General features: G+C 53.3%; 1 protein-coding gene across 11 annotated transcripts in view; it reads left to right on the forward strand.

Moving 5' to 3' along the window:
• The window catches only part of EPS15L1 (epidermal growth factor receptor pathway substrate 15 like 1), a 102,014-nt gene that overhangs the window by 66,957 nt on the left and 12,729 nt on the right, over positions 1 to 22,328 (forward strand). For 6 of the 11 annotated variants that reach the window (XM_059918184.1, XM_059918185.1, XM_059918186.1 and 3 more), the window contains 5 exons: positions 343 to 393; positions 1,502 to 1,638; positions 5,834 to 5,894; positions 6,901 to 6,983; positions 13,462 to 13,594. In XM_059918184.1, the coding sequence (XP_059774167.1) occupies positions 343 to 393; positions 1,502 to 1,638; positions 5,834 to 5,894; positions 6,901 to 6,983; positions 13,462 to 13,594 (465 nt within the window). Of the gene's footprint in view, positions 1 to 342; positions 394 to 1,501; positions 1,639 to 5,833; positions 5,895 to 6,900; positions 6,984 to 13,461; positions 13,595 to 15,995; positions 16,048 to 22,328 lie in introns of all 11 variants that reach the window. The other 5 variants (XM_059918192.1, XM_059918194.1, XM_059918191.1 and 2 more) reach the window with 3 other exon arrangements.

Below are 22,328 nucleotides of genomic sequence, written 5' to 3' on the forward strand. Positions count from 1 at the left end.
TTCTGAGAGATGAGTCAGGCAGCTCCCGCAGCTCAGGTGTACCTTGCGGCTGAGGGGGGGCAGCTCGGGGTCCCAGGTTCTTGGAGCCCTGGGAAGTGACGGGGAGGGGCGGGGGAGACGGGGGGTAAAGCGCTGTGTGGAGAGAGACAGCGAGTGCAGGCTTGCCCTGCAGTTTCCTTGACTTAGGCCCCTGCTGAGCGGCCAGCAATACGCTTCGTTTTATCTTAGTTGTCCTCGCCATGACAAACTGCCTGAGTCAGTGGCTGTCCCTGCTTCCCCGCTTTGCTCTGCCAAGGTCATTTCTACCATAGACCTGAACGGGCCTCTCTCCTCTAAATCCAGGTGACCCGTTCCAGAGCGACCCGTTTGCCGAACAACAGACGGCTTCAACAGGTAAAAAAAAAAAAAAAAAAAAAGCCTTTGTTAAGAGAAACATTTTGTGGACTGGCTCTCAGAATATTCCCATTCCTAGTTCAGGTTGAGGGAAATGGGGAAACACCTTGCAGCCTCCTTTGCCAGGTCAGTTTCTGAAGGAACCTCCATTGTCCCTCCCTTTCACAGTCTGCTGCCCCTTCTTGCCAGTCGCACAGCATGATGAGAACTAGAACTAGAAAAGAAGCCCCTGATAGCTAGGCCGCTGTTTGGACACTTGTGCCTGCGTGTGCCACCTGTGGCGGCATCAGGGTGTCCCGTTGGTACCCACATGCGGTGGCACTTCTGCCCACACATACCAGGGAGTGGACTGGGAAGGACAGCATCGCGTTGCATAGAAGCCTAGCATCTTGTTCCCTGCTGGTGATGGTGGCTTGCGCCTCCTCTAGTCACCAGGCCCACTCCCCACATTCGAGGAGAATGAACGCACCCTGGGCGTGGTGTTGGGATCATGCTGCCTATTTATCTAATTTTTTCCCTTGTATTCGGTTTTTCTATTGAGGTGAAATTCACATAACACAAAATTAACAAATTCACATAACACAGATTAACCACATTTCAGTGGCGTTTAGTTCATTCACTGTGTTATGCAGCCCCCACCTCTGTGTAGCTCCAGAACATTTCCATCACCCCAAAAGGAGGCCCTGTCCCCATGAGCAGTCTCCCTAGTCCCACTCTCCAGCCTCTGCTTTCTGTCCTTATGGATTTACTCCTATTATTTGTTTGTTCGTATTATTTTTAAATCAAGTGTTATTGAGAGGTATAATTAACACACAACAGAACTCACCCATTTTAAGTGCAGAACTGGACAAGTTTCGACAAATGTGTATAGTTGTGTGAGAGAGAGAACGCTGCCATTATCCCAAAAGGTTCCCTGGTCTCCCCCACCCCCTACCCCCTCAGGTCTCTGGCAACCACTGACCTGCTTTCTGCCACTATGGTTTTTACCTTTTCTAGACTTTCACGTAAATAGTGTCAGTCAGTTGTGTGTTCTTTTATATTGGGGTTCTTTCACTAGGCATAATGTTTATTCATGGGGCATTTTTTTTCTTCTTTCCAAAACACCTAGATCCATTCGGAGGGGATCCTTTCAAAGAAAGCGACCCATTCCATGGCTCTGCCCCCGACAACTTCTTTAAGAAACAGACAAAGAACGACCCATTTACCTCAGACCCATTCACGAAAAACCCTTCCTTACCTTCAAAGGTGAGTGACCCCGGAAAGGCTGCCTTCTGGTGCTGCCCGTGTGCATGCTCTGTGTGTGTGAAGGCAGCCCTTCCCATCCCCCACCCTCCGTGGACCGAGTCAGGGCCTCCATCACTCAGGCTGTGAGTGCTAAGCCTGACGAATGAGGGCTGTGCAAGGCCAGGTGATTCCCCAGGGGCTGGCTCGAAGGCCAAGCCTCGTTACTGCATAGCAAGGTGACCGTTACTGCCGATCCCTACAGAGGCTTGTCCCACGAAGCGAGGTGTCACATCCAGCAGTCCAGTGAGCCCAAGTCAGGGCGGGCTGTGTCCTGAGCCGCTGTCATTCCTCTGTCCCTTTCTGTGCCCCTTTACTTCAGCTCAGGCCCACTTGCTGGGTTCTCTGCTCTATCGTCTGCCCGCAGTGCCACTCCACCTCCCAACAAAGACAAAATAGAGCACCACACACTCCCACAGGTTTCCATGTGACTGCTCCTGCCATCTTCGTAGTGCAAAGCACTGATGGTGACATTGGCATCAGCCAGCCTCAGTGGGTCCCCGCCATGGCAGGAGGAAGTCCAGACCCACAGCCTGGCTGCACCTAGTGTGCTCCCCCGCCCCCCAGCAAGTGGTAAACCGTACGTTTTGCACGTTAGACTCAACAGACTGGTTTACATTGGTGTAAATGAGGATTTAAAAAGCAAAAATTGACTTTGTGATTGAATAGAGAATTTTTGTGTCTAAGTGAGGGCAATGTATAGCCTTCCTTCACGTTCTAGGCTGCACCTCTGTCCCCACCTTACCCATTCCCTAGTTTTTCACTTCTCCATGGACCTACTGGTATGTATCACTGGCGCCAGAGCTCCTTGAAGGCAGGGATTAACCTGTAACATTTCTATCTGCAAGACCTGTCATGGGATTCCCCCCCTTTCATTGCTGGTGTTGGTGGTCTGTGTTCTCTACGTTTATCAATTTTGTCGATCTTTTCCACGAGTCAGGTTTTGGCTGTGTTAATTTTCTCTCCTGTTTGTTTCCTATTTCACTGATTTCTGCTCTTCATTATTTCCTTCCTCCCACTTTGCTCTTCTGTTTCTAACTTCCTAAGATACAACCTTATGTCATTGATCTTGGATCTTCTTTTCTAATATGAGTGTTTAAAGCTATGCATTTCTTTTGAGGTGCTGCTTTAGCTGCATTCCATACATTTTGATATGTTGTATCTTCATTGTCATTCATTTTGAGATATTTTCCAGTTTTCCTTGTGAATGCTCTGTTGAACCTGGATTATTTAAAGTATATTGTTTCATTTTGAGATACTTTTTTTTCCCCCTAGGTATTTTATAATACTGATTTCTAATTAAATCTACTGTTATTAGAGGACATATTTTGTATGTTTTTGGTCCTTTTAGATTTATTGAGACTTGTTTTATGGTCTTTGTTGGTGAACATACTTTGTACACTTGAGAAGAATGTCTATTTGCCGTTGTTGGGTGTAACGTTCTGTAAATGCCAGTTAGGTCAAGGTGGTTGTTCTGATTGTCTATTTTTTCTTCCCTTTGGCCATGCCACGTGGCTTGCGGGATCTTAGTGCCCCGATCAGGGATTGAACCCAGGCCGCGGCAGTGAAAGTGCCCAGTCCTAACCACTAAACTGCCAGGGAGTTCCCCTTTTTTCCTTTTTTTTAAATGTAAGGTATAGTTGATTTACAATACTGTGTTAGTTTCTAATGTACAGCAGATTGATTCAGTATACATGTATGTATTCTTTTTCCATTACGGTTTGTTACAGGACTGGTCATCTATTTTTATGGTTTTTGTTTGTTTGTAAGCTCTACCAGTTGCTGAGAGAGGGGTGTTAAAATCTTCTCCTATGATTGCAGAATTGTCCATATCCTCCTTAATTCTGTCAAGTTTAACTTCATGTGTTTTGAAGCTCTGTCAGGTGCCTACACATTCATGATTGTTGTGTCATCCTGATGCAGTGACCTTTTTTTCATTATAAAGGGTTCCTTTTTTACTCTGGTGCTTTGTCTTAATCTATTTTTATCACATATTAAAATAGCCACCTCATTCTCCTTATGCGTAGTCTTTGCATGATATATCTTTTTTCATCCATTTACTTTCAACCTGTCTGGGAGTTGAAGGATGTCTTTTGTGTCGAGCATGTAGTTGGGCCTTGCTTTTCTATCCAGTCTGGAAATCTCTGCCTTCTAAATGGAGTGTCTAGTCTGTTAACATTTAATGCAATTATTGATATGGTTGGATTTAAGTCTACTATTTTATTATTTCCTTTCTTTTATCCTCTGTATTTTATTCCTCTTTTCCCCTTCTTCTGTCTTCTTTTGGATTATTTGAATGTTTTCTAGAATTCCATTTTCCGGTATCTGTTGGCCTTTTTTAACCATACCTTTTTTTCATTATTTCTTAGAGGTTGCTTTAAGGATTACCATATACACTCTTAACTTACCATGGGCTGCTTGAAATTAATATTATGTAACTTAATGTAAAATGTAGAAAACTTGTAATCATATAGGTCCATTTATCCACCCTCCCCCAAACAGCAGCGTCTCTGTTACAGTTGTCCTATGAATGTAATACATCTAAATATATTAAACTCCATAAGACAGTGTTTTAATTTTTGCTTTAATCCACTGTATGAATTCTAAAGAGGAAAAAATAGTTATGTTCTTTTCTCTGGCTGCCTTAAAGAGCCTCTCTTTACGTTTGCTTTTCAGTGGTTTGTGTAGGGTGTAGATATGTTTTTCTTTGTATTTTTGCTGCTGGGCATTTGCTGAAGTTCTTACATCTATAAATTATGTCTTTCACCAAATTTGGTAAGTTTTCTGCCATTACTTCTTTGAAAAAAATTTTTTTTCTATTCTCTATCTCTTCTCTTTGTGGGATTCGAGTTACATAGATGTTAGACCTTTTGCTATCATCTTTACAGGCCCCTGAGGCTCTGTTTCTTTTCATTCTTTTTTTCTCCTTTTTCTTCAGATTGGGTAATTTCTACTGATTTATCTTCAACTTCACTTACATTTTTCTGTCATTTGTTGGTTAGCTAACCTAGTGAAGTTTTTATTTTAGATATTGTACTTTACATTGTTTGAGAATGTCCATGTTTCTTCTTTATAGTTTCCATTTCTCTACTAAGATCTCCTGTCTTTTTATTCATCTTAAGTGTTTTTTCCTTTATCTCATTAAGCACAGTTATTGCTACTTTAAAGTCATCCTCATCTGAGAATTCCAAAATCTGGGTCATCTTGAGATTGACTCCACTGATTGTCTTTTTCCTTGAGAACCGCATTTTTCAGGTTCTCTCTGTATGTTGAATAACTTAAAAATATATTCTATGCATTGTGAGTGCTCTGTTGTGGAGACTGGATTCTGTTGCATTCTTCCAAAGAGTGTGGATGGTTTTATTTCAGCAGGCAACTAACTTGGTGAGACTCACATTGCAAACTCTCCCTCTCTTACCTGTGGTTTCATTCCTGTGGCCTTAGCTGTAGGCTGCTCTGAGTCTGCCCACCCACACACAGTGTAGGGGTGAGCCTGAGACGTGGACAGAGCTTGTCATGGAATTTGGGGCTCCCATTCTCTGCCTCTCCTTTCTAGATCCCGCATCTCTTTCTCATGGCTGTGGTTGTCCTGGGGCTCCCTCCTCTGAGCTTCAGTCCAGAAAGACAGTGAGTTTTCTATTGGAGTCATAGCCTCCCAATACTCTCAGACTGTAGCTGTCAAAAGGGAAAGCTCGGGAGTTTCCTGGTCTAGTGGTCTAGTGGTTAGGACTTGGTGCTTTCACTGCCGTGGCCCGGGTTCAATCCCCAGTCGGGGAACTGAGATCCCGCAAGCCGAGCAGCACGGCCAAGATAAAAACAACCACAGAAAAAAAAAACAAAATGGAAAACTCAATCTTGTACTGCTTTTTCTGCCAAGTTTCAATTCTTTTCCAAAGTCTTCCTGCTTTGGTTCACTTCCTGGGTCTCCAGGTGATGGCTTTTTTTTTTTCCCCAGTGCAGGGTGTTTATAGGTGTTATCTGCAGGAGGGGTTGGTCTGTTGGGATTTAACTCTGCCAGGATTTAGTTTAAATCATTTTATCCTCCCCTAGGCTGGGCAGCAGATATGGTGCATATAGATGTCAAGAAAGTTTGTGGTTGAATGAATGGATGATGAACAAAGGAACGGCTTTTCACTCTCTCCTCTCTCCTTTCACTCAGCTCGACCCCTTTGAATCCAGTGATCCTTTTTCATCCTCCAGCGTCTCCTCGAAAGGATCAGGTGAGACTGATGGCTTATTTTCCTTCTCACTCTTCCTCGGGCAGTGGAGTGGCCCACCCCTTTCCGAATCTGGTGTGTCCTCAGTGTTTATGTCATTAGTAAGTGGCACCCAGATCCTCGCCTGAGGCAGTGCAGCCAAAGCCATTCTCCTCTGGCTGCTCATCTTCCTGAGCAGGAGCTGGCATCGCACTGGAAAGGAAACTTGGCGGTAGGGATTAATTTAGTAATAACGCCAATGTGTTAGTTGCTCTTTGCTCGATCCTCCTTATGAATCTTTGGTTCTAACCTTTGGATTTTTTTTCGTAAAGGAATCCAAAGTTCTACTGAGGCTTGTGCTGTGGGCACTGGATTTGAGGGAACCTCCCCTCACAGCATAAAACTCTTAGGTGTGCCTTCAAGGGAGGGGAGCGTTTGCGGACTCCCCCTTGCTTTTGGAAACAGGTTCCACTTGGTACTGCCGCCTTGCCTAACATCTTGTGCTTGTCAGTTATAGAGTTTGATTTCGTAGGTGAGCTTGTGGGTTATTCTGGACAAATCGCACCACCCACCAAAGGAGAAAGCTCAGCAAAAATCTCTACCTGCAGATGACCTCCCCACATAAATCATGTGGGTGGCTGGTCGCCTCCCTCTCACTCTCCCCTCCTGATCCAGCAGGACAGACAGCAGGCTCTCCTTCCACAGGGTGCTTGTCACTCCTTTGGTGACGGTGAACAGTGCTGGCTTGCAGCACAGCCACAGGGCAGAGTCCCTCTGGCTCTCCCTGCGCCGGCTCTCATGGCCGCAGACCATCTGGCTAAGCTGCACCAACCATGAGCCAGAGTGGGCGGGGGCAGGGGGCCTTGTTGAGGACTTGCACCCGATTCACCACCCCATCAAACAAACGTGACCTCCATGGATCTCCTGCTTTGGGGGCCTTTGAGAACCGAGAGGTGACACTTCCCCCTGCTCCCAGGAGGCATGTTCTGTGAATGCCCTGTAACTCTTCCTCTGCTGGTGCTGCTTGCAGGTCCCTTTGGAACCTTAGACCCCTTCGGAAGTGGGTCCTTCAATAGTGCTGAGGGCTTTGCCGACTTCAGCCAGATGTCCAAGGTAAAGCCCTTCCCATGGAGCCCCTGTGCCTCTGCCAGTGTCCTTGTGCCTCTTGTCGTGGTCTTGTCGTGGGCTACCAGGTGTAACTGTTTAATGCCACATATGTATTTCTTTGGCACGTGTCGAACTCTGAAATGTATCCTCATGTGAGGTCGTGAGTCAGCAGACGGGGTCTAGAAAGTGCCCATGGCTGTGGCTATACCCACTTCCCTTCCTCCAAGTGAAACTGCCAGAGCCCTGAGTCCCTCCCCGAGGCATAAGTGCTGCGGGCTCCCCGCTACTCCCACTGGTGTCTGATGGCAGTCAGACCTCAGGTGATAAAGACGTCTCTGTGGCTGAACAAAGTTGAGAAGGTCTTGGGCCCTGAGGGCCAGGCCTGTCGTGCAGCCCGCTGAGGCTGGGACTGTGGGCCATGGGCCAGAAGGCAGGAGGTGTGCCTGGAGCTGCCCATGGACAGAACCCGAGAAGGATGTGGAAATCGAGGGCTAGGCTCGGTGAATAAATATGCAGGTGAAAAGTGAGCCGTTCAGGAAGGACGATAGTGACTCCTGGTTGGACTGGATGGTGTCTACGCGGCCATAGTTACATCAGCTGACTGTGGATATAGTCCCACAGGTGGTGTTAGAGCTCTTTCGAGAGGGGCTTGGAGGGTGGCGCTTAACGTAGCAGGAAGTCAGTCAATAGATATGTCCAAAGTGGACAGATCAAGAAATAAGAGTAGAAGCCCACGACTGAGAGGTAAATTCCAGAAGAAACTGCTCAGAAGTCGAAAATGTTGGCCTAGGCGAGTAGGTCTGCTGTTCTTTGTTCTAACCTTTAGCGTCCCTTGGTTTTGACTGTGAGCCCGTGTTTCTTTGCCAAGAATTAAGGGAAGCAGCGTTAGGTGTGCGCGTCTTGGCCTCGGTGGGTGAGGGTGGGATCCCTCACAGATAAAGAGCTGCGTGCAGCACGGCCTGTGGCCGCGGAGCCATAAAGCCCTGCATTCTCTGTTTAGTCCCACCGGTCTTTCCCAGCCGCCTGCTCCAGCCCAGGTGCCGTGAGCACTGCGGGGCGGCCGCATGCCGATACGGTTCCTGTCTCCTCGCTGGTGGGGTGGGGTGGGGAGGGAGCCCCCGGAGTGTGTGGGATGGGCCCCCACGGCGGGGAGTCCCGGGCCCCCCGCACCGCTCGCCCCGCGGGCCGGCTCCTCAGGGCATCCTGCGTGCTTCCTCCACGTTCACTCAGCCCGAGGGGCGCACGGCTGTCTGGGCGCTGAGCGCTCGTGGTTAGCAATGTGTGATTGTGGTGCGTGGCTTCCAAGAAACATTTGGGATTTTGTTTAGGTTTTCAAAGAAACGCGCGAGTATAAACTGTTGAGGTAGCAAGTGTAGCTTCTGGCCAGAGGCAGAGCATCTGTTTGCCCATTGGCCGCCGCGGAAGGGAGCCCAGAGGTGCTGGGGTTTCGGCCTCTCTCCTTCCAGTGCCTGGAGGGAATGAGCCTCCGTCGCTCGTATGGGAACTGTGACGCTGACGGTCAGGGCGCCTTCTGGGATCAGCCAGAAGGGACCGGGGCCTGAGATTTGCCCTCATGTTTGCCCATCACTGCGTGGCTGTTACACACACTCCTTGAGTGGAGCTGTGTGTCCTTGTCTTCTGTCCGTGCTTAGCGGGTGGGAAACCATCCCCTGAAATGAGAAAACTTCTGCCACATGGGGGCGGCAATCTCCAGGGAAGGGGTTCGCACCATATTCTCAAGCTGGCACAAGTGGGCCCTCTCCCTGCGCGAGGCTGGGGAGGGAGTAAGAGCTAGCAGTGCCCCCGAGCTGGGACAAGGACAAGGGCATGAACGGGGCCCTCTGTTTCAAGAAGCACCTGAGTTGAGGCTGTGTGTGGGGTGGCCAGCCTGGCGGGGCCCCGGGTGGCCGGTACGGCCGCGTCTCCCTCCTCCAGGCAGTGCCTGCGTTTCCCGTAGCTGCAGAGACACCCCAGAGCTGGGCAGTTCAGAACCTGGCCCTTCCCTCCTTCTGCCCGTTCTAACCTAAAGTTGCGTTTTCCCTTTTCTAATTCCGCTTTCCCTCTCCTTGTTCTCGTGTCCCAGATCAGGCTGCACACACGTGCACTTGTGACTTCAGGGCCAGTGCCCCTTCCTGTTCGTGGCGCTGGGCGGGACAGAGCTGGATGGGGCCGTGGAAAGTTTGTCTCCAGTACTCCATTGTTTTGTTTCCACGGTTCCATCAGCTCCTGATCTCATGCCACTTGCCCAACTGAATACAGGGCCCTAACCTCATAGGTCTCTGTTTTTCCCTTTTGGTTCCCGTTCTGTTTTTCAAGAACAACATTGTGTATATAAATAAAATGCTGAAGGAAATGAAAGTAAAGTGGCAAGAAGGTGTTTTTTTTTTTTTTTTGACTTCTTGGTTTGTGTGTGTGTGTGTGTGTGTGTGTGTGTGTGTTTTGACATCGCTATCTTTTCTCCACCTGAGTGGGGTGGGGAGGCAATGCACACTGGTGATGCATGCTGGCTCCCTTTCTTAACTTCACCCTAAATTAGAGTGTCCTCCCTCTGCCTGGCAGTGCCAGAGGAGGGTGCCGGCCAGCAGTCTGACTCCAGTAGGTTCCTTTGGGAGGTTCTCTGGGCTTGCACCCTTCGTTGAGGTCCCTCAACACCCGAGAAGATTTTTCTAGACAGTATTACCTTGCTTTAAGAACACATTCCCCAAAATAGATTTCAGAGAGCATCTGAGAATAAAAACAAGACTCTAACTTAATTATTTCACTCCTCCCACCCTAAAAAACAAACCGCCTATGAAATACTTGACTGCCCATTGTCAGCCCATTTTCAGTTGTTTTTCAAGCGTGCATTCCTATTTAGGGCTTTTTTTTTTTTTAAGTTGAGAGTCGTTTGCTTTAAATCAGTTCTTTAAACTGTGAATCTCTTAGAGCTGCTTCTGATATAGTAGCTTTTCTGTTTGTCCTTTTTTCTTTTTCTTTCTTTTTTTTTTTTTTTTTTTTTGGAGCACACTTCACTCTAGCCCAGCCAGAGAGAGCCCCTACCGGCTTTACTGAAACCCTTCTAAAAATAGCAACTTTCCCTGAAGCCACAGCCTGAGTAGGAACCAGTCAGGTCCCAAAGGAAGCTTCTTGGGAAACTTCAAGTCATGAAAATTAGGATTCGGAAATGACGCAGGCTTTTTGGTGTCAGAAGTGATATAATTCCCTGCTGTGGGCGAACCAGGCGCTTACAGTTGGAACCCTTTTGCCTTGGAGCGGGCCCACTGGCTCCGTGGGTTTTAGACAGACGAGGGGGTGGAGAGTCGGCTTGGCCCGTGGAGTCCCCAGACAGCCGGGAGGCTCACTGCAGCTTGCGCTCCAGGCTGGGGGTTGCACGGGCTGGGTGGACGAGGGCCCCGCGCACCCCACAACTCTTCGGGGGCGTCACGTGGAGAGAGCCCTGGGTGTCCCTCTACACCCCTTCCCCAGAGCTAACGCCTTCACAGCACCCAAGACAAGAACTGGGGCCCACGCAGGGGCCTCGGGGGGCTGGTCACGCCTCCACCCTGCCAAGAGGTTGGTTTTGATTCCCTCCTGCCCGTCTCAGGTTGTGGCGAGGGTAGCAAGAGTCCTAGATCCAGGCTGTGTCCTGGGAACGGCAGAAGCAGAGGCACCAGCATTCCCTTGCTCTCCCTCTCCTTAGCCCCCACTGCATCTTCTTTCCCAACCAGCAGACCCTAACCCACTTACTGTAGAGCTAAGCTGCCGGTCGACACGGCACCTTAGCTCTCCTGCTCTCTCCGTCTGGGAAAGGCTCTGTGGATGACGGGAAGCAGCAGAAATAAAGCATCGGTGGCCGATGGCGCGTTTGCAGATTCTTGCGGGCATCCAAGAGAGTTCTAGTCACATCCACATCCTTGGCGTGATGATAATCGTGCTATCTTTGTGCTGATGCGGTCCAGGCGCCAGCTGGAGCAATTTATGCGTCACCTTTCGTTTTCCTGCCGCAGCCCTGCGAGCTGGGGCCTGTCATTATTGTCGTTTCGTAGACGAGGAAACAGAGGCACGGAGCCGGTAGCAGGGCCTCCAGATCCCACCCCAACCACTGTGCTCTGCAGCAGACGTTCTGGAAACTCGAGCAGCAGCTTTTGCAGGGACTCCCAGACTTTTGTACCGACAAGGACAAGCGTCACAGAGCCTGGGAAAGGGGGGCGGCAGCAGTGGAGGGAGGGACCCCCTTGCTCCGCTGCAGCCCTTCTGGCTCAGAGCTTCCCGGCGGGCCCGGGTGGTCTTGGCAGGGAAGTGAGTCTTTCCCATTAGACCCCATCCTCCCCAGGGCATTCTGCCCCGCTCTGCCTCTTGCCTGCATCTGCGCATGTCTCCCTCATGGGCATGAGGGCAGTCCCCAGACCTCCCGTGGGGGCGGGCGGCGGGCTGCCAGCAGCCGAGGGCAGGGCCTGAGAGCCCTGGCGCAGGAGGTGGACGGCGGGGGTTCCCGCCCTGACTCCCCCGCTGAGGTGCTGTGTGGCTAGCAGGCTGCATCTCCTCCCCGTGCCTCAGTTTCCCTGCGTATAAGATAGAAGTGGTGACAGTAGGACTTGTCCCAAGGCCGTTGGGAAGATGTGGTGAGAAGATCAGCGAGTGTCTCCTACCCTGGCGAGTGAGCGTCTCCTACCCTGGCGGCCCCAGAGGCTTGTGGGGAGGAACCAGGGTGCCCAGTGGGCTTGGCTGAGTGGGCAGCAGCCAGTCCGGGCCCCCTCCTCCTCCCTGTGGGCTGGCCGGCTCTCTCCCACCTGAGGCTAGTATCTAGGTACCAGGGGAAGGGGCGGCCGCATCCCCATCCCCGTGACCGGATCCGGAAGAGGGAGAGCCGCATCCCCGTGACTGGCATCAGCCCCTCTCCCCACTTCTCCAGCGATGTGTCGGAACCAGGTTACCTAAGAAGGTCCCACGAGTGCACTCTTGTGTTCCTGCTTTGTTTTCTGTCCCTTGACCTGCCCCACTGGGGAGGGCATTGCAAGTGCCCCTCCTCACGCACCCCCCCTCCACCCCTGCTGCATGTGGTCCACCCTTTCCCACTGCGCGTCTCCTTTCCTTTCCTTTTTGAGGACCTTATCAGCATTTTCGCTCCCGTGTCCACCAACTCCTTTAGTGTCTAGCAACTATGAATCTCCTTGCTCTACTTTTTCCTAGTTCTCTTCTGTTTTAGTGGTCTCCCACCTCTGTAGAAAGCAGTCTCTTCCCTTTGGGGTGCAGCTCTGGCTGGCTGTGCTTATCCATCTGTCAGTGGAGGTTTGTTGTGCCCGGTGCTGGGCTCGTGCTCCAGGCGAGGGTGCACAGGTAGACAAGTCCCTGCCCGCTGCAGGCAGTTGGCAGGTGTGCGCCCTGCCACTGGCAATTGCCCTTCAGGCAGCTTGCCCCAGTTAGGTGGGAGGGGCCTGAGTACCCGTCGCTGTGGCGTGATGATGTGTGTCCCGTCAGCTCCCACCAGGATGTCCGAGCAGGCAGTTAGTGGGAAGGGGTGTCAGGGAGAGCTCTGGGGGCGGCAGTGAGGTCAAGCCAGTCTCTGAGGAAGAAGAGGGGCTTGAGGCGGACGGGGTGGGCTGAGCCCCCAGTTGGGGACCCTGTATGTATGGAGGCCTCGGGATGGGGCACAAGGGGGTTCCAGGCACTGGGGAACTGGCCAGGAGAGGGTTGGGGCAACTGCAGGGAGGAAGCTAAAGCACTGGGCAGTGGCAGGGGGGTAGGGTGGTGAGGGGCTGTGAGGGAGGCCCTGCGTGACTTGAGGAGTGCTTGGAGGTTACTTTCAAGCTTCAGGGCTGTTCAGTGCTACTACCTACCCCCCATCTACCTACCCCCCTGCCTGCCTGGCAGCTGTACCTACCCATCTACCCACCTGCCCACCCATCTATCCAGGCATCTCTCTTGTTGCCGGTTGGCGTGGTCCCTTTTGGGTCTGAGATGGTAGATGTGGAGGTGGGTGGGAGCAGGAGGAGGCTGGTGGAGGGTCCAGGCCAGAGGTGATAAGAGCCCAATGGAGGCAGCGATGGTTGTGCCGACGGGGCTGCGGTGGGCTCTGACCTGAGCCACTGGGTCCGGCAGCCCACGGGCACACAGAGGGTCTGGTGCCGTTCTGACCCAGCTCCGGACACTGACTGAAGGGAGAGAGGCTGGGCGCATCTCTGAAGTATGAGCAGGAAGCCCAGGGGACCCTGGGGTCAGGAGAGACCTGGTACCCCCTGTGGGTGGCAGGGAGCACCCCGTCCCCACCCCATGACAGAGGCCCGTCGAGGCACCGGGCTACTCTCGCCTGCTCTGTGTGTTCGCTGGCGGCTCCTCACAGGCCAGAGGACCCCGGCTGTTGAGGGTGGAGGAAAGTGGGGGGGGGCTTGTGAGAGACCCCGGGTCCGAGTGGCGGCCGTGCTGTGCAGCCCGGAGGGCTCGGTGGGCGTCCGCTGCCTCCGTGTTAATGATTCTTTCTGCCTCTCTTTCGTGTCCTCTCTTACAGCCCCCAACTTCTGGCCCTTTCACCTCCTCCTTTGGAGGGGCAGGATTCTCAGATGACCCCTTTAAAAGTAAACAGGACACTCCCGCTCTGCCTCCGAAGAAACCTGCTCCTCCGCGGCCTAAACCGCCCAGCGGTCAGTACGCTTTCTTCTCTCACAGCCACCCGCCCACCGTCGCCAGACGGCGGGGGGGACTGAGGGCCCCTCCTTTCACCAGCCCAGAGTAGAGCAGACGCTGCAGGGCCTGCACTCAGAGCAGGAGGGTCTCCCCTCCGCCCCGTCGCCTGGGTCTGCACACGCTGTGTGCCTGGGACATGCTTCCCGCCCCACCTGCCCTCGCCTCGTCCTCTGGGCCCCTTGGCTCCGGGCTCTGTGTGGGGCTCCGGGGTGGTCTCTGGAAGGCCAAGAGCTCAGAGCCCTCCTTGCGGTCGGAAGAGCTTCCACATGGCCTCCGCTTCAGCATGTAGTCGTGGCCCCCCCGGCCTCCCCACCCGACCCGAGCTCTTTCCCAGGTTGGCTCAGGGAGGGCCCAGGGGTGGGGATGGCAGCAGCAGTGGCTGAGGCCCCCGCCTCAATTCAGTGCCTCAAAACTGGTTAAGGACTTGGGGAGGGGGGGTGGGGGTCTTCCTTGGCCATGTTTGATGTGAGAGGAGGCAGGATGGCTCGGGGCTCCCTTCTCCTCCGCTCCGGCCCCAGCATCTAGGCGGATGGCTCCGAGCAAGGGGTTTCCTGTAGTCTCTACCTCTCCTGGCTGCGGTGGTGTGGCTGCTTTCTCTCAGGAGTGAGCCTGGCATGTCCCCCTCAGGATGCTGAGGACCGTCAGCTCATGCAGGGGACCTCTCTTACGTGATGGCGCTAGGCCGACAGGCCAGGTTTCCAGCCTCAAAAGCAGAAAGCTATTGCTCCAAGCGGCAGAGGGATTCACTGCAATTTCCCAGTCCATTCACCTGTCCCCTCTTCATCGTTCGCGCTCATCTCCCAGCAAAGTCACCTGTGTTGTCCTTAGACTTCTGGGTGGCCACAGGAGAACCACACGCTCCCTCGGTCACGCCTTCTGTTCCACAGCCTTCCTCTCCCCGGTCCTTTCTGTCGGAGGGCGGTGCTCTCCTTCCCGCCTGAGCTCGCCCTTCCCCATCAGTCTGCCCCGGGGACTCGCCTTGGCACCTTGTGGTCATCGGTGCAGGCCCCCAAGCTCTCTAGTTTCAAGGGGTCATCAGTCCAAGGCTGGCCAGTCTTCCTACACCTGCCACTGGAGCCAAACAGAGGGGAAGCTATTTAAAAACGCTGCCTCTCCCCTTCTGTCACCTGGGCTGGCCAGGGCTTTCTCTCAGGAGGACAGGAACTAGGCCCGCAGTGCCCAGTTTGGCCTCCTTGTGGATGGGTCATGAGAGGAAGCACGGCCAACAGGCGGGGTGGATTTATGACAGGTTTCCTGTGAACTGTGAGCGGGAACACACACATAAAGAGATCCCTTCTGTGAGCCCCGCGGCAAAGGCGTTTATCGTGAAACGAGGGAGAAAAGCGAAGCAACAAAGGAACTCCCTCGTGTCTGTGAGAGGCAGCGGCCCTTAGGGAACCCCTGATGGTCTCCTGATGGAATGACATCGGGCCTTCTCACTCCGCCTGAAGGATGGGAGCCACAGAACGCCTGCACACACGTGCACACGCAGGCACACTCTGCACTCGTGCACACGCTCTCACAGTGCTTGCATACACCTGCATGCACACTGCACACGTGAAAGTACACACACACGAGTGCCCACACGCCCAGCAGCTCCGCATCTGTCGGGCCTCGTGGGGGAGCTGCTCCCCTCACTGGCTGTGGCAGGCGCAGAGCTTCATTCTCGGGGTTTCTTGGAAACACTTCATCTCAGCCTCCTCCCCTTCCCTGAACCAATGCTGGGTGCTTTTGAACTTGCCCTCCGCTGTCACCTCCCCTTGTGTCTCCCTCTGCGGGCCTCTCCACCCCGCCTTGGCTTCTGTTTTCAGTGTGCCGTGGACTTAGAAAGCAGAGCCCGCCAGAGGCACGGCTCACCTCCTTGGAGCTGACTTCAGGGCTCGGGCTTTTTAGAGTGCTGTCCACGTTTGGGGAGGTTTGGGCCTGTATCTCGGGGGTCTCAGGCTGCCTTTGCTCGTGGCTTTGGGCTGCCGCAACCTTGCTGTGCCACAGCCTGCTAGGTGCCGGGTGCCCCGAATATCCTCTTCACATCACAGCCCTCAAGGTGCACGTGCATGACTGTTAGCTTGCCAGATTCTAGCAAGACCCGCAAAGACAGGGCAGGCACCATGATGCCCTCTTACCGGAACTGGAAAGGGAAGTGAGAGAGGTCACGTGTGGCCCAAGGTCACGCAGCAAGGTGGTAGCAGGGCCACCCCTGCCAGCCTCCCACCCCCAAAGACAGCTGTAATGAGAATCAAGCTGTGAGGTTCGGGTGCTCTGGACAATAGTCAGCTTGTGTGCAGTGCTTAATCTGTGAGCACCCACGATGTGTCCGTGTAGAGGCCTAAATGTCTCTCATCTGATTCTCTTACCTAGAAGCAGTGGCTGAACAGGAAATCCCTGCGTTGTACACACTGCTGGGTGGCAGGTACACACTGTGTGGCGGGTGCCACTGGAGCACTTCCAGTGGTGTTTCTGCTGTGATTTCATACTAACCTCTAACAACCTGGAGATTGCTGGCTGTGCCGATGTACCCGCGAGGGACACCTGACCCCGCAGGTGCATGTTGGTGGGTGGGGGGGCATTTGGCTCTTTGAGGGATGCGCAGGAAGGTGTCCACCCACGCTGCTTCCCTGATTGAGGGAATTGGAGCCCAGCTGTGTGCACTGCTCTCCCCTCCCCGATCCAGGCCGCAAGGAGCAAGGCCATTTAAACCGGAGCCGCCTGGCAGTTATCCGGTTCTTAGCAAGACAGGTCAGCAGACGAGAGTTGGAGGAAGTCCCACTCAGAACGGTTGTTATGAAAGCGTCAGGCCTGGCTCTTGTTTTCTTGGCTGCTAAAGATGAGAAGCAACCAAGACGATGTCCAAGTGTTGTTGTCGTTGTTTTTGTAAGAAAACAAAGTCCAGCAGTTTGCAAGGGAGGGGATGGAATGTGCTTTTCTGCTCGTCTTGCTGACCCAGCCTTTTCCCGCTTCGAGGGGCCGCGTGGCCAGCATGTGGCAGTGGCCACCTTCACCTGGGAACGCCGGGCGGTCACACTCAAGGGCCATCCTGACACATGGGGGAGTGTTGGTCCCAGGCGGCTGAGCCGGGAGAAGATGAGGCAGGTACCCTGCTCCCGGGGACGTGTGGCCCTGGCGGTTGAGCTGTGATCCCGCGAAGGTAGGCGAGTGGACAATCCAGCCTGCTGGGTGATAATGATTTTTCTCACAAACCACACACACAGCTTCATACCTGCACTCCAAAAACCAAGAGGAAGGAATGGGCTCTTCTGTAACCCTCGCCGCCCCGCGTGTGAAATGGGTCTGATTGGCCACATTCCCACTTGAGGCTTGTCTGCAGGGGACCCAGAGGTTTCTAGAACCCTGCCAGGTCTTTGCGCCTAGAGTCGGCTCCGATGTGTGAGGCCAGGACAGGCGAATCTGATGCCATATCCCTCCAGCATCTGGGCCACCTGTCCCACTAGAATCCCGAGAGGCTGTGTGATCAGGATGGTTTCACGTTCCAGCCGCTTCCATTTCCCTGAGGGGCTCTGGGCAAGTGTCTTAAGCTTGCCGAACCTCAGTTTCCCTGCCTGAACATGGGACCGACTGTGGCCTAGCATGTGGCCTCTCTGGTAAGTGCCTTGCACAGTGATTACCATGATGGGCATGGTGTGCATCCCCCAACCCATCCCCAGGGTACAGAGACCAGGACTCGGGGTCCTCCTTCCCTGGCTCCTTTTCCGGGAAAGACAGAGGCTGGGCCTGAGGTGGACATATGCGTACAGGGATTTATCAAGGGATCCTTTTCCCCCATGAGATTGCAGTTTAGCAGAAATCTTTGCAGTTGAAAAAAAGTCAGAGCGTGGGTAGTTGAACTTCAAAGAGGTCTCCAGGGTCCTCTCTGGCGAAGCTCAGCTGTCGTCACTCGTGGGACCAAATGCACGTTTGGGTCTGAGTTACTCCTGGTTTTTGGGGTGCCATCTCTTGTGCACCAGCGGCTGCAGTTTTTACATTCTGTGGGAGCTGGTTTTTTGTTTGTGTTTTTAAGCCTGATTGAAGACTAATTGACATGCGACAAACAAACGTATATAAGCATCAGCCTGTGCAGTCACGGTGGGGATCCCACCAACTGGGACCCTCACCAGGGTTCTCTGGGAAAGAGTTCTGGTGTCATAGGCATGTGACTGGCGCAGCCTGCGGCTGGCCATCTGCTCTGACCCAAGCCAGAAAGTGGACCTTTGGGGACTGTCAAGAATCACCCTCTGCGGCATGTGCACGGAGCTTTGGCGTCAGCGCTGAGTTCTCTGTGCCTGGAGGTCTTTTCTAGAAAGGTCTCTCAAGGTATGAAATGACCAGCAGGTGTCTGTTTGGGGTAGAGAGAATTGGTTTCTTCTAGGCAGATGCAAAACAGACCATTCTGGCAGCCGCCGAAACCTGTCAGTTAGAGTTAGCGCTGGCACACCTCCCCCAGGTAAACAGCGGTGTGCTTTCTGCAACGGACCGGAGATCGAGATCAGTCAGAACTCACCGCCAAAGAGTTTCTAGGTAAAAGTTGTTGATTTGCAAAGGGAGAAACAGATTTTTTTTTTAAGTGCAGGAAATGGCTGTGTGGGTGTCAGTGATTGGGCCTCGCGCCTGCGGCGACAGATAGCGGGATCCTGTGCCCCGGGCCCCACCCTTGCCACTTCCTGCAAGTGCAGCCCCGCGTTGCGGTTCCTGCAGCGCCTGGGTGACACCAGCTAGCGTGCCTTCACCGCTAACCAGCCAGTCACCTTTAACCTTTCCCCAATTTAATTATTATTACTGCTAATAACCTTTTCACCTTCAGGATAAAACTGCGCACACACTGGTGATGTCTTTCTGCCCCTCTTCCCCTTCCCATAATTCTTCCAACACACACAGGACAACGGAATACCGTTTAACCGGGGTCCTATTTGGTTCAAGTGATTCTCAAAAAGTAAATAGATGAATAATCATTTCTCCCCTAGAACATGAGTCCCCCCCACAGCTGTGACTGACTGCACCCGGGGTGACTGGCTGCGGGGTCTTTCTCTCGGGTGGTTTTCTGGGTGCCGCCCACTCTTGGGCCAGCCCGCTGGCTCGGTGGTCCGCTTGACCATCCCGGGAGCTGCCACACAGGACTCGGTCAGGGAGGACGCCCCGGGTTCGTCCGTGGCGCCAGCCCAGGTGTGTGCTCGGCTCTGAGATGCCAGGCTGGGGGTGAAACCAGGCTGGTCCTCCTTGGCCCGTGTGGGTTCTGTCCGCTTGTTTATTGCACAGGATCCACTCTTAAAATGGCTTCTCCAGTTGAGCCGTGCGGTTAGCACCTTAGCCTTGAGCTTAACTACTTTAATTCCGTTCCCACGATGATTTCAGAGAGATAATTTGGTGGGTACCTGTGAAGTTCTAGAATGGGACAAAAGCAGTTCACTGCCAGCTCGAGGAGCCTGGAAAATTGTGGCAGTTGCCAGCCAGCCAGGGTTGGGGTGCTCCAGGGGAGCCTCAGGCGCCCAGCCTGGCGGAGTCTTCCTTTCCCGCGGGCCACCGCCTGCCCGCCGGCAGCTTCTGTGCCAGGGCTGGGCGGGACCCCTGACAGCGTGTGCTCGAGAGCCGGCTCCCAGCAGAGGGAGAAAAGTCATTGTCCTCTCAGCCTCCTAACCTGTAAAACGCCTGGAGATGAATTGCTCTTTGGGGTGAATTTCTGTTCTGCAAAGGTGGCAGAGTTCGAAAATAGAAGCATTTGCCTACCTTAGCACACGCCCACCCTCCTGCACCCGGAATCGAGCGGTGGATTGAGTGGGAGTTGAGTGACGCTCTTGTTGCCTGTCGTTCAGCGGGGTGCAAGTGCCCAGGCTTGGGGTTCTGGAGCAGAGGAGTCAGGGCTCAGCCAGCTGGGCTCTGGTGGCGGGGTATAGCAGGGCCTCGTGTTGGGGTGCAGGCCCAGAGAGCCTGGACTCCCCTCTCTGATGTCTGCATCCGTGTGAACAGACAGCAGCTGCCACCTTGACCCCGGTCCCCCCCCCCGGCCGCCGGGGGTGCCTCGTGTACCTGCCCCCAGGCCTCCCGCAGCCCCTTGGTTCCACCTACAGCAAGGTGAGGGGGCCCAGGAAGATGTTCCCTGTGCAGCCCTTGCTGTTCTGATGGGATGAATGTGGTCCCTCATCTCTCCATCTCTCACGTTCAGAGCACTGAGTCAACCCCCCGCCACCGCCATTGTCAATTGAAAAACAGCACATATGTGTATCTGAGTGGGTGGTGGGAACTGGCTGTAAAGGGAGTGAGAGTGGGCGGGTCCCCCATCTACTGCAGGCTCTCTCGGCTCCTTTCGTGCGGCCCCTACAACGGGAGGGGGCTCCGGGTGGGCTCTGCCCCCCCAACTCCAGTGCACAAGTGCCTTCAAACTGGCTTCCAGACCCGCCGTGTGGCACCCTGGGGATTTTGTTAAATGTGGGCACGGCGCCTCTCTGCCCGTACAGTGGTGGCGTTCTGGCAGCATTGGCACTGCTTTATAGGGAGGAACAAAGCCTGGGCCACCGCGGCCCCAGGGCTCTCCCCACCAGGCTGTAGCTAACATCTCCCTTGTCCCCCGCAAGGCACCCTAGGCCCCTCAGAGGGACGAGGCAGGCCAGCACACAGGGCTGATTCAGCAGAGTGTGTTGCAGGCGCAAATCAAAGAACAAATATGATTTTTCTAAAAGCAGAGCTGTGAGACCTGCCAGTCTGCATTATTTTAGTTGCGAAGACTGATTTGTGATTTGTAAATTCGTTTATATGTCATGTACCCCCTCCCCGTTTTTGCTGCAGAACTAAAGTAGCCCCTGTCAGGTTTCTCATGAATGTCTTAGGAGCTTTTCGTGGAAACCTTGAAAATTGTATTTTTCAGTCCAAAGGATATTTGTCTTTTGAGGACCCCGAAAGTGTGGCTGCTTTTCTTCTTCTCTCCTTTTCCTTCTGACAGTGCGAAGACCCCACATCCAGTGGGCTCCTCACCCTTGACTGCCCCAGGCACCTCACAGAGAATGAAAAGCGCATCAGTTCAGGGGGCACCTGGTGGATAATAGTAAATATTTGTTCAGCTTTTCTCAACAATTCAGAACCAAACCTCATCCTGTTCCCTTCAATGCATTAAGCAGATTTTTCTTAAAATTCGGTAAATATTTTTAGTGGAAAATCTCAAGGCTGTGATGGTGGGGACCTCAGATTTTATCTGCCGGCGCTGTGCTGCTTGGCACGGCTTTGATCTGCCGGGCTTGCCTTCTCCTCGCGTGTGCATCAGCCAGAGCGAGTGGGGCTGGTGTCTGCAGGACTCCTCGCTAGCAAGCCACTTGGGTGGCCCTATGGGTCACGTCCTGAGAAATTAGCTCTCCTCGCTCGCCCGCCCCATCCCGCCATAGGGGGATGTGTGTTTTTCACGTGTGTTGGTGAAAAGCGATCTTCTTCAGTAAAAAGTTCCCAAGTGATTATGGATGTGAAAGGTTGTGCTCCGGACAGCCTGCTTTCTCTCTCCCCCCAGTTAAGCTTTTTTGGTGGGTTTAAGGGGGCAGGAAGGGAGGAGCCAAGGTGACAAGGAGTGCCTCCTCCCAGCCACAGCTCTCCTGTGTAGTATGACTCTCAGAAGCCTGGTGGTTGTGTAGGTGTCCCCTATAGTATAGGACGAGTGACAGTTGTGTAGGCGTCCCCTGTAGTATAGGACGAGTGACAGTTGTGTAGGCGTCCCCTGTAGTATAGGACGAGTGACAGTTGTGTAGCCGTCCCCTGTAGTATAGGACGAGTGACAGTTGTGTAGGCATCCCCTGTAGTGTAGGAAGAGTGACAGTTCTGTAGGCGTCCCCTGTAGTGTAGGACGAGTGACAGTTGTGTAGGCGTCCCCTGTAGTGTAGGACGAGTGACCGTTGTGTAGGCGTCCCCTGTAGTGTAGGACGAGTGACCGTTGTGTAGGCGTCCCCTGTAGTGTAGGACGAGTGACAGTTGTGTGGACGTCCCGTGTTGCAACGAATGGCAGTTTGGGAACGTCCTGTGTTGTGTAGGGTAGTAGCTCAGGTGGGGCAGCTGTCCTGACCACAAACCTTTGTTTTTTATTTTTGTGTTTTGTTGTTTTTGTATTTAAGTCTCATCTACAGAACTGCATTTTCCAACTGCAGCCCACAATCTTATAAATAGAACGCAGCAAGTATCTGGTTGGGATGAAAACATACACTCAGACTCATGTCTATTTTTGATATTTTCATTCATCCGATTTATTGAGACCCTCCCAAGTCACCCAAACCTCTTACTTTTCTTCTAAGTAAAGAATTTCAAGCAAGAGAACCTGTCTTCTTTCAGTGTTCACATTTGTATGTTGAGGGGGATTTGTGTTCCATCATTCTCTCCACTCGCCGCCGCTGCAGGGACCCTCCCGGCAGAGAGCTTCCCGAGAGGCGAGGAGGGAGGGTTGGCGCGGGCTTCACCACTGCTGGGTTGCCGGGGGCCTGGCCTCGGAAAGTTCAGAAGTAGGAGAATAAAAGACATTGCTACCAGGGTGGGGCCGGCCACCGAGGTTTTTTTTTAACAGCACACACCGTGGTAAACCATCGGGTTCATACTGTTTTTGCTCAAGGCCGTCCTGTGTGCGGTTTCGGTGCACCGCTGGGGTAGCTGCTGAAACTGCTGCGGTTTGAAATAAGCCTTATTCTGTCCTATCCTCAACCTTGCGTTCCTCCCCCTGGCCACGAAGACTCCTCTGAG

The sequence above is a fragment of the Balaenoptera ricei genome, chromosome 3 (assembly GCF_028023285.1).
Source record: "Balaenoptera ricei isolate mBalRic1 chromosome 3, mBalRic1.hap2, whole genome shotgun sequence".
Classification (NCBI taxonomy): Eukaryota; Metazoa; Chordata; class Mammalia; order Artiodactyla; family Balaenopteridae; genus Balaenoptera; species Balaenoptera ricei.